At 59.2% G+C, this 10,638-nt stretch overlaps 2 protein-coding genes across 3 annotated transcripts in view; one reads left to right on the forward strand and one right to left on the reverse strand.

The window, feature by feature from the left end:
* Window positions 1-7,281, forward strand: part of FUK (fucokinase) — a 20,591-nt gene extending 13,310 nt beyond the window's left edge. Inside the window, exons 12-23 of the mRNA XM_014960772.1 lie at window positions 1,289-1,459; window positions 1,534-1,604; window positions 1,762-2,135; window positions 2,863-3,073; window positions 3,372-3,538; window positions 3,632-3,859; window positions 3,954-4,097; window positions 4,206-4,325; window positions 4,404-4,591; window positions 4,726-4,825; window positions 6,302-6,525; window positions 6,713-7,281. Of these exons, the coding sequence (XP_014816258.1) occupies window positions 1,289-1,459; window positions 1,534-1,604; window positions 1,762-2,135; window positions 2,863-3,073; window positions 3,372-3,538; window positions 3,632-3,859; window positions 3,954-4,097; window positions 4,206-4,325; window positions 4,404-4,591; window positions 4,726-4,825; window positions 6,302-6,525; window positions 6,713-6,811 (2,097 nt within the window). The 3' untranslated portion in view covers window positions 6,812-7,281. The remainder of the gene's footprint in view (window positions 1-1,288; window positions 1,460-1,533; window positions 1,605-1,761; window positions 2,136-2,862; window positions 3,074-3,371; window positions 3,539-3,631; window positions 3,860-3,953; window positions 4,098-4,205; window positions 4,326-4,403; window positions 4,592-4,725; window positions 4,826-6,301; window positions 6,526-6,712) is intronic.
* Window positions 7,282-7,939: 658 nt separating this feature from the next.
* Window positions 7,940-10,638, reverse strand: part of COG4 (component of oligomeric golgi complex 4) — a 32,897-nt gene continuing 30,198 nt past the window's right edge. The window contains exons 16-19 of one of the 2 annotated variants that reach the window (XM_014960768.1): window positions 10,545-10,628; window positions 10,129-10,230; window positions 9,359-9,487; window positions 7,940-8,646 (exon numbers count right to left, since the gene is read on the reverse strand). In XM_014960768.1, coding sequence (XP_014816254.1) covers window positions 8,512-8,646; window positions 9,359-9,487; window positions 10,129-10,230; window positions 10,545-10,628 — 450 coding nt within the window. In that variant the 3' untranslated portion in view covers window positions 7,940-8,511. The remainder of the gene's footprint in view (window positions 8,647-9,358; window positions 9,488-10,128; window positions 10,231-10,544; window positions 10,629-10,638) is intronic. The other variant, XM_014960769.1, reaches the window with a different exon arrangement.

Below are 10,638 nucleotides of genomic sequence, written 5' to 3' on the forward strand. Positions count from 1 at the left end.
CCCCACGGCTTCAGCTGGGGGATGTTCAGCCTGGCTGCCCTTGGTGTCAGGCACACCTGATGTGCTGACAGCTCTCCTGCTCCCCCGCAGCCTGCATCCCCGGGGCGTCCTACGACTACATGACCACCTCTGCGAGCGACCACATCCGCAGCCTGACGCTGCTGCCCGGCTCCGCCAGCCACCTCCGCTTCTGCAAAACAGCCCATTCTCACGTGGACGTACGTCCTTCCGTCCCCAGCCTTGCTCACACGCCTTTTTTGGATGGTTACTCCGGGCTGTGTGGCTGGACCCTGGTCCCACGGTGCCCTCTGTGCCCTCTGCAGCAGCCTTGTCTCCTGGAGGACGGCTCTTCGGTCACCAACTGCCTGCTGGAAGGAGCCGTGCGGCTGGCGGCCGGCAGCGTCATCCAGCACTGTCACCTCCAGGTACGTGGAGTTGAACTCTGAGTTCTCAGTGCACTGGATGGGGAACAGGGTGAGGTGACCTTGGCTGGGACAGGGGACCCACATTTGGGGTGCCCTTCCTCTTCTGGGCTGCCTTTCAGCTGGTGCTGGGGACCCTGGTGGCTGTCACCCTCCCCAGGCAAGGGGAAGGGGCTGTCACCACTGGGCTGTCCCTCCCTGGGGCGGGCAGACCTTCTCCTTGGGGGCTCTGTTATGGCTTTGAGCCCTGGAGGCTGTCGCCTGGCCTGGATTTCTGCAGTCTGTGTCCCTGCAGTCCCATGACAAAGGAAAGTGTGTCCTGGCTTGTCTCCTTCTGAGGTTGTCCCCTTCTGAGGTTGGGATCTGGGCAACGAGGCTGGTGAGGGGGCTGGAAAACAAATCGTATGAGGAGCGGCTGAGGGAGTTGGGACTGTTTAGTATGAGGAAGAGGAGGCTGAGGGGAGACCTCATCACTCTCTACAGCTACTTGAAAGGACACTGTAGAGAGGTTGGTGCTGGTCTCTTCTCACAGGTAACTAGTGACAGAACGAGAGGGAACGGCTTCAAGCTCCAACAGGGGAGGTTTAGATTGAACATTAGGAAGGAATTTTTCACTGAAAGAGTGGTCGGGCATTGGAACAGGCTGCCCAGGGAGGGGGTGGAGTCACCATCCCTGGATGTGTTTAAGGGCCGTTTAGATGGGGTACTGAGGGACATGGTGTAGGGGAGGACTTTGTAGAGTAGGGTAGATGGTTGGACTTGATGATCCCAAGGGTCTCTTCCAACCTAGATGATTCTATGATTCTGGTTTGGGGGCTGCTCTGGGGCCAGCCGTGCCACTTGGGGCCCTGCTGCCTCTTCCCCAGGGTCCCCTGGAGATCGGTCCTGGCTGCCTCCTCTCGGGCCTGTCTGCAGGCTCCTCCCCAGCCCTGCAGGGCTGTCCCCTGCGCGACCTCGTCCTGCAGGGCCACCACGTCCGTCTGCGTGACCTGTCCTGCCGTGTCTTCACCCTCACTGGCCGCCTCGACGACTGGCAGGTACGGGGTGGGTTGGCGAGGTGGCGTGAGGCTTCCCACCAAGCTGGGGTGTAACCAGCTCCTCCGTGCCCCAGCAGAGCCCTGCTGAAGAGGCCACCTACCTGAACGTGCCCTGGGCTGAGTTTTTCCGTCGGACGGGCATACGGTGGGTCCTACGTGCCAGGATGGGACAGGAAACCTGGCTCCCCTGGGGATGGCTGCGGTGGGAGGTGGCACGGTGTCACCCATCCCACGTCCTGGCTTCCTTCTTGGAAGCTGTTCCTGAGCCCCAGGGTGGTGCTGATGGGCTCTTCCTCCATCAGGGAAGGGGACCTTTGGGACGCCGAGCTGCCCCGGAGGAGCTGCTGCCTGCTTAACGCTCGGCTCTTCCCGGTGCTGCACGCCCGCCAGGCGCTGGGGCTGCAGGACGTGCTGTGGCTGCTGGCCCCGGGGCCAGCGGTGGCCGGCGAGCAGCTGGCCCGCTGGCGGGCGGCCTGGCGCATGTCCTGGCAGGAGCTGCTGCCCTGCCTGGACAAGGCGGCCGAGCTGGATGCCCGCCGGGCACTCTTCTTCCTGCAGGGCCAGCGCAAGGTGCGGCGGGTGCTGCTGGGGCGCCAGGACAGCAGCCTCCTGCCGCTGGCCCGCAGCGCCGTCCACGAGGGCTACCACGAGGCTGTGCTGGGCACGCTGGACGAGGGTGAGCCGGGTTCACACAAGTTGGCTTTCGGGGCTGTTTGGTGCTCCTCACCCCCTCCAATGATCCCCCCCACCATTACAAGAACTCAGGAGGGTGCACCCCCGGGGCATCTGACAAGTCCCTCTCCCCTGGAGCCTGCTTATCATAGAATCATAGAATCATTCAGGTTGGAAGAGACCCTTGGGATCATCGAGTCCAACCATCTACCCTACTCTACAAAGTCCTCCCCTACACCATGTCCCTCAGTACCCCATCTAAATGTCCCTTAAACACAGCCAGGGATGGTGACTCCACCCCCTCCCTGGGCAGCCTGTTCCAATGCCCGACCACTCTTTCGGTGAAAAATTCCTTCCTAATCTTCAATCTAAACCTCCCCTGTTGGAGCTTGAAGCCGTTCCCTCTCATTCTGTCATTAATTACCTGTGAGAAGAGACCAGCACCAACCTCTCTACAGTGTCCTTTCAAGTAGTTGTAGAGAGTGATGAGGTCTCCCCTCAGCCTCCTCTTCCTCATACTAAACAGCCCCAGCTCCTTCAGCTGCTCTTCATATGATTTGTCTTCCAGGCCCTCACTAGTTTCATTGCCCTCCTCTGCACCCGCTCCAGCACCTCCAGATCTCTCTTGTATTGAGGTGCCCAGAACTGGACACAATACTCGAGAAGAAGAGGGCTAGTTTGGGGTGACCCGGAGCCTGGCTGTGGCTTTGCAGCTTCCTTTTATTTTCTAGTTGCCTCCACGGCTGGCGACGCTGGCGTTGCTGCCCGGGCGCTGGCCTGCATCGCTGAGGTCCTGGGCTGCATGGCAGGAGGGGAAGGGGGCTTGCGGAGCGGGCCGGCTGCCAACAGGGAGTGGGCTGTGGCTTTTGGGCTCCTGGAGAGCGGGGACGTTGCCGGTGGTGTCCGGGAGCTGGCTGCTGAGCGGCAGAAATGGATGAGCAGGTGAGGCTGGGGCTGGTGGGTGGCCACTGGCCCTATCAGCAAGCTGAGGGAGCCATAGAGTCATAGAATTGTCCATGCCAGAAGGAACCTCCAAAGGTCATCTAGTCCCACCCCCCCGCAGTCAGCAGGGACACCCCCAACTAGACCAGGTTGCCCAGGGCCTCGTGGAGCCTCTCCTTGAATATCTCCAGGGAAGGGGCCTCAACCACCTCCCTGGGCAACCTGTCCCAGTGCTCCACCACCCTCACAGTGAAGAACTTTCTCCGTGGTGGTGGGCTCAGCACCCCTCTCCTCCCAGGCCGGCTCTGCTGGTGAGAGCAGCTCGGCATTACGAGGGGGCCGAGCAGATCGTCGTGCGGCAGGCGGTGATGTCCTCCTGCCAGTTTGTCACCGTGGCACAAACGGAGCTACCACCCCTGGGCCACTGGGTGCAGGTGGCGTGTCCAGCCCGCCTGGACCTCTCTGGTGAGCGCCCAAACAGGCCGTGGGTGTCTGTGGTGCCAGGGGAGGGAGGGGAAAAAAGGAGTTGGGGGGGCTGATGGATGGTGAGCTTTGCAGGTGGCTGGAGCGACACTCCCCCCATCACCTACGAGCACGGCGGGGCCGTGGTGGACCTGGCGGTGCTGGTGGACGGGTGCCGGCCCATCGGTGCCCGGGTCCGGCGCATCGGGCAGCCCGAGCTGCGCCTGCTCAGCCTGGGGGGGACGCCGCAGGGGGAGGCGGCGGTGGAGCTGCTGTGCCAGGAGCTGGAGCACTTGCGGGATTACTGCCAGCCCCACGCCCCAGGTGAGGTGTCACCCTCCCCACGGCACGGTGGCAGGTAGGGCAGCTGGGCATCATCTTGGCTTTTTTTCCCCCCCATCCCTCCTCTCGTTTCCAGGAGCCTTGCTCAAAGCTGCCTTCATCTGCACCCAGGTGGTGCAGTTCCCCTCGCACAAACCCCTGCGGGTTCAGCTGCTGGAGAATTTCGGGGGCGGGTTTGAGGTGCACACCTGGTCCAAGCTGCCCCACGGCTCCGGCCTCGGTGAGTCTGCGGGGAAAGGGCTGGGGAGTCCCTCCTGCTGCCAGCACCAGCCTGGGACACCCCCCTTGCTGCCCCCTTTCCCCACCGCCACCTCTGTGCTCCCTGCAGGCACCAGCAGCATCCTGGCGGGAGCGGTGATGGCGGCGCTCTACCGGGCGGCCGGGAAGGCTGCCAGCACCCAGTCGCTCATCCACGCCGTGCTGCACCTGGAGCAGAGGCTGACGACAGGTAGTGACCCGGGGGGGTAACCAGCCCTCCCGCGGAGCTGGGGGGTCCGGCGGTGGCTGAGGACCCTCTCCCCTGCAGGGGGTGGTTGGCAGGACCAGGTCGGGGGGCTCGTGCCCGGTATCAAAATCGGGAGGTCGAAGGCGCAGCTGCCGCTCAGGGTGGAGGTGGAGGAGATCCCGGTGCCCGATGGTTTTACCCAGACCCTCAACGACCACTTGCTGCTGGTGTACACGGGGAAGACTCGCCTGGCACGTAACCTGCTCCAGGTAACCCCTTGGTGGCACAGCTGTGGCCTCCACTCCCCCCGTGTAGCCTTCGCCCTGCAGAGCTCTGCCACCCCAACGGGAGGCTCCTGGAGCTGGGAGGGTGGTGACAAGGGGACGTTCTTGGCCTCTTGCAGGACGTGGTGAGGAACTGGTACGCCAGGCTGCCCTCCGCCGTGCAGAACGCCCACGCGCTGGTGAGCAACGCCGAGGAGTGTGCCCAGGCCTTGAGGCAAGGTGTGAGCCCCCTTCAGCAGCGCTGGAGCTGCCTGGAGGAAAAAGACTTTGGGGTTCTAGTTGACAAACGGCTGAATATGAGGGGACGTTCTTGGCCTCTTGCAGGACGTGGTGAGGAACTGGTACGCCAGGCTGCCCTCCGCCGTGCAGAACGCCCACGCGCTGGTGAGCAACGCCGAGGAGTGTGCCCAGGCCTTGAGGCAAGGTGTGAGCCCCCTTCAGCAGCACTACGGGCTGGGGGAAGTGTGGCTGGAGCTGCCTGGAGGAAAGAGACTTTGGGGTTCTCATTGACAAGGGGCTGAATATGAGCCAGCAGTGTGCCCAGGTGGCCAAGAAAGCCAACGGCATCCTGGCTTGGATTAGAAATAGTGTGACCAGCAGAAGTAGGGAGGTGATTATGCCCCTGTACTCGGCACTGGGGAGGCCACACCTCGAGTGTTGTGTCCAGTTTTGGGCACCTCAAAACAAATCATATGAAAAGCAGTTGAAGGAGCTGGGACTGTTTAGTTTGAGGAAGAGGAGGCTGAGGGGAGACCTCATCACTCTCTACAGCTACTTGAAAGGACACTGTAGAGAGGTTGGTGCTGGTCTCTTCTCACAGGTAATTAATGACAGAACGAGAGGGAATGGCTTCAAGCTCCAACAGGGGAGGTTTAGACTGGACATTAGGAAGGAATTTTTCACAGAAAGAGTGGTTGGGCATTGGAACAGGCTGCCCAGGGAGGTGGTGGAGTCACCATCCCTGGATGTGTTTAAGGGACATTTAGATGGGGTACTGAGGGATATGGTGTAGGGGAGGACTTTGTAGAGTAGGGGAGATGGTTGGACTCGATGATGCCAAGGGTCCCTTCCAACCTGAATGACTCTATGATTCCCTGCACCAGGCTTCCAACCACTGAAGAAAGACAGACTTCCCCGGGGGGGGTCTCTGTAGCCCTGGTTGGGGGGGAAAAGCCCTGCGCCAGGCTTCTAACCACTGAAGAAAGACAGACTTCCCCAGGGGGGTGTCTCTGTAGCCCTGGTTGGGGGGGAAAAGCTCGGGGGAGTGCAGGTTCTTGCAGCTGCAGAAGCTTCAAGACTTCCCCCGGGCCCGCTGGTGCGTTGTAGGCGATGCCTCAAAATTCAGGCTTGAGTGAAGATGAGGAAGGGGGATTAGACATGCTGAGTCTGGTTGATTTTCCGTGAGCGGCCCGTGATGGGGCTGGGGGCCATGCCTGGCCCGTGGGGTGGATTCATTTGGCCTTTGGCTGCTGGGATGCTGTGGAGGGGAAGCCTGAGCATTAAAGCGAGCAAATTCTCCCCCTGTGGAAGATTAAAAATAAACGGCAACGTGCCAGAGCTGGGTTTGCTTCCTCGGCAGGCGGAGCTGGGTAGATGAGGGGGTGGAATTCAGCTCGGGCCGAGGGGCAGAGACAGGTTTCTGCCCCTGCGGTGAGGATTAGAGGTAAATAGTTTGGGATATTCTCCCCCTTGCAGGTGACCTGCAGCTCGTGGGCAAGTGTCTGGACCGGTACTGGCAGCAGAAGAAATGCATGGCCCCGGGGTGCGAGCCGCTGGCCGTGGGGCGCATGATGGAGGCGCTCCGTCCCCACGTCCACGGGCAGTGCCTGGCAGGGGCCGGCGGCGGCGGCTTCCTTTACGTCTTAACCAAAGCCCCACGGCAGAAAGAGGCTTTGCACCAAATTCTAGCAAAAACCGAGGTGAGGTGTGGGCTCCGAGGCATTTCCCTTTATCTAGGGCAAACTCCAGGAGCATCTCCCCCCGACCAGGAGTGGGATGAGGTGGTTTTTTTTGTCCCCTTTGCCCTTCCCAGAGCCTCACAGGTGAGAACTTCTCCCTTGCTGGCCCCATAACTCCTTTTTTCTTTTCTTTTTTTTTTTTTTGTAGGGACTGGGCAATTTCAGCATCCACAGCATCGAAGTGGACACAGGAGGTTTCTCTGTGGAGGTCATGGGATGTGACCCCAAGGAGGAGGTGGCTGTGTGAGGGTCTTCAGCCCTGACCCCTTCCCCGCAGATCCACGGAGCAAGGGAGGGAGCATCCAGCTGCCTTCCACAGCAGGGAAGAGGCAGCTCCTTCAACCAGCTCCAGCAGGTGCCTTAGGTCTTGACGTAGACTTTTAATGCTGCTACTTGCCCCAAAAGCCACGGAGGCTAGAGAACCTGCGATGAACCGGGCAGGCAAAATCATCCCTGGAGGGTGGCTTTGCTGGGAGGACAGTCTGCTCAGGCCTCTAAGTGGATTTTGAGGTTTCACTCCAGTTTTTATAATTCTCTGAAGGGAAAGACTATTATTTGTGACGCTGCCTCTAGCAGAGAAGGGTTTGGTGTGCAATGCTCCTGCACCAGGGTCCACCCTGGATGTGGAATCAAGGCCATCTCCTGTGCTGAGACTATTTCTGCAGCGAGTTACTAGTCCCTGCAGCCTCTTTGAATAAAAAACACTTATTCCCAGTATGTGGTTATGCCCCTCTGTCCCTATCAGGGCTCCTCCCTCCCCGTGGGACAGGGGGCAAAGCTCTTCCAGGGGTGGGATGGAAGAACCTGGGTGACAGGGGACAGCCGGGGACTGCTGCAGCCAGGCAGCAGGCTGGCACCTCGGTGGGGGGGTTGAAATGTGGCAGTGCCAGCTGGGGGGTGGGCAGGGGGATCCTCTTGATGCCATGGCACAGGGTAGAAGAAAGGAAATGGCAAATTGCTCGTCCTTCATCTCTCCAAGGTTTATTTACAGAGCAGCAGGGACGCAGCCCCGCCTCCTAGGGATTTTCCAAGCGCCCTTCCCACAAGGAAATCACTCCTTTTCCCTTCTATGCAACAATCCCCACCACCACCAGGAGAGAGCCAGGGCTCCAGTGCTGCAGGACGCCAGTGGTGAACCTTAAACTGGTGGCACAAAAGGCAGAGGACTGCAGCCAGCAGCAGGGGCAGAGCTCTGTGCAGCCCCACACTTTAAACAGGTGACAGAGGACAGCCAGGGACCACTGCAGCCAGGCAACAGGCTGGCACCTTGGTGGGGGGGGTTGAAATGTGGCAGTGCCAGCTGGGGGGTGGGCAGGGGGATCCTCTTGATGCCATGGCACAGGGTAGAAGAAAGGAAATGGCAAATTGCTCGTCCTTCATCTCTCCAAGGTTTATTTACAGAGCAGCAGGGATGCAGCCCCGCTTCCTAGGGATTTTCCAAGCGCCCTTCCCACAAGGAAATCACTCCTTTTCCCTTCTATGCAACAATCCCCACCACCACCAGGAGAGAGCCAGGGCTCCAGTGCTGCAGGACGCCAGTGGTGAACCTTAAACTGGTGGCACAAAAGGCAGAGGACTGCAGCCAGCAGCAGGGGCAGAGCTCTGTGCAGCCCCACACTTTAAACCTAGCACACAGCCCCAGAGTGTCCCGGAGCTCCTGTGCCTCCCACAGGGCAGCAGAAGGGAGGGAAGAGGGAGCCAGCACAAGCTTGTCCCTCAAATTAGGACGTGTTTTCAGGAATTGTGTCACGCCGCCAACGTGAGAGATCCTCTGCTGCCTTAGTTCTGCTCCCACAAAAGGATGGCAGTTCCTCTTCCCAGGAAAGCCCTTTGCTCTGAGGAATGGGAGCAGAAGGGCAGATCACCCCATCCCTACACCACGTAACAGCCAGCCCCACGCAGGCTCTGGGGCCACAGCCTTCCTGCTGTTACCCCAAGAGCGAGCAGCTACAGGCGCAGCCGCTTGATATCCTCGCTGCGGAAGTCGATGCGGAGAGCCAGCACCTGCCGCACCTCGGCCGGAGTGAGGCGCCAGGTGAGGGGGCCAGAGTTTGGGCCCCAATAATCCAGGATCTCTGTCACCTGGAGAAAAGAGGGAGAGCTGCAGGAGACAACCCGGCACCCACTGCCCTCCAACTCCGGCTAGGGTCACGCTATTCCCCACAGGCAAACACCCATCAGGCACAGGGCAACTTTTCCAGCTCCCCCCCCCACCCTGCAGATGTGAGAACATCTGGATGAGCCCAGTAAAACCACCTGGACTCCAGCTGGGCTTCCTGCAATTTCACTGAATTTCACTGAATTTCAGAGTTGGAAGGGACCATAGAGATCATCTAGTCCAACTCCCCTGCTGAAGCAGGATTGCCCAGAGCTTGTCAGAGCATAGTACTCAGGAGCATCCAGGTGGGTCTTGAAAATCTCCAGAGAAGGGGACTCCACACCCTCCCTGGGCAGCCTCTGCCAGGGCTCTGCCACCCTCACTGTGAAGAAGTTTCTCCTCATATTTGAGTGGAACCTCTTCTGTTCCAGCTTGTGCCCGTTGCCCCTCGTCCTCTCACTGGGAACCACTGAAAAGAGTCCGGCTCCCTCCTCCTTCAACCCTCCCTTGAGATCCTTGTCAGCATTGATAAGGTCTCCCCTCAGCCTTCTCTTCTCCAGGCTAAAGAGTCCCAGCTCTCTCAGTCTCTCCTCATAAGGGAGATGCTCCAATCCTTGAATCATCTTTGTTGCCCTTTGCAGGACTCAATCCTCACCTCCCCCTCCACCCAGTAAAAGCAGACAGAGTGTAGCTCACCCTTTCCAGGTTGAGGATGGTGGCCATCTGGGAAAGACGGGCAAACTTGTCCCGGATGGTCCAGGTGGTGACGGTGGTGAGATAGGCTATGAGAGACCTCAGCTCCTTGTCGAACTGCAGCCCGCCGAGCTGTGGGGACCAAGGGAAGCTGCTGTCAACCCTCCAAGCAGGTTGCACCAAACACAACGTTAACAGAAGTTACAGGGGAAGGTCTCTGAGCAGGAGGGTTCCAGTTAGACCACTTATTGCAGGTTCATCTGCCTTACACTTAGACCCACCTTAAAATCATAGAATCATAGAGTTGTCCAGGCCGGAAGGGACCTCCAAAGGCCATCTAGTCCCACCTCCCCGCAGTCAGCAGGGACACCCCCAACTAGACCAGGTTGCCCAGGGCCTCGTCGAGCCTCTCCTTGAATATCTCCAGGGATGGGGCCTCAACCACCTCCCTGGGCAACCTGTTCCAGTGCTCCACCACCCTCACAGTGAAGAACCCTCTCCTCATCTCCAATCTAAATCTGTTCCCCTCCAGCTTGAAGCCATTGCCCCTCGTCCTGTCACTGCAGGCCTTTCTGCAGACCCTTATCTTCCCAGCCCCACCACAAAAAAAATGCACTTTCTCCCTGTGTGTGTTCATGTAAGGTCTCCCCGAGCCGGGCACTGGCGGTGGAGGAGCTTCTTTGAGGCTCATTTTGCCCTGCTCCATCCCTTGGAGGGCACCTTTGCAGTCTGGCCAGGGACTCTAAGAGGGTAGAGGACGGTGTTTTGCTTACCCTGCTGAAGGTGGATTTGAGCAGCACTTTCTCCAGCTCGATGGCTATGAGACTGGTCATCAGACCAGTGAGGGTATCGTAAATCACCGGGGACAGCCCAGCCTGGAAGGAGAGACCAGTGTCATTCTACTCGGGGAAAACTGAGCACAGGGCCATAAAAAACAAGCCTATGAGAGCTTCCTAATAAAGACCCATCACTTGCTTTCAAATAAAGACCCATCACTTGCTTTCAAATAAAGACCCATCACTTCCATGCTCAGTGAGCAGAAAGCACTGGCAAAAGCAACGTAGGGCCCGCAAGGAGGCTTTGAAAATTGCCTGAGAAAGGGGGTGATGGATCTCCAAGAGCCCTGCAAGGGGCTCTGATGTTCCCCTTGGCAGGAGGAATAGTCTGGTTGCCACGTCCCCCTGCTCACCTTGAACTCTGTCATCTGCTGTTCCAGGTTGACGATGAACTGCTGGACCCACGGGTCGTTAGCTTCATAGTCACTGAACTCTTCCTGACAGTGA

Source organism: Calidris pugnax, unplaced genomic scaffold, assembly GCF_001431845.1.
Source record: "Calidris pugnax isolate Ruff unplaced genomic scaffold, ASM143184v1 scaffold347, whole genome shotgun sequence".
NCBI lineage: Eukaryota > Metazoa > Chordata > Aves > Charadriiformes > Scolopacidae > Calidris > Calidris pugnax.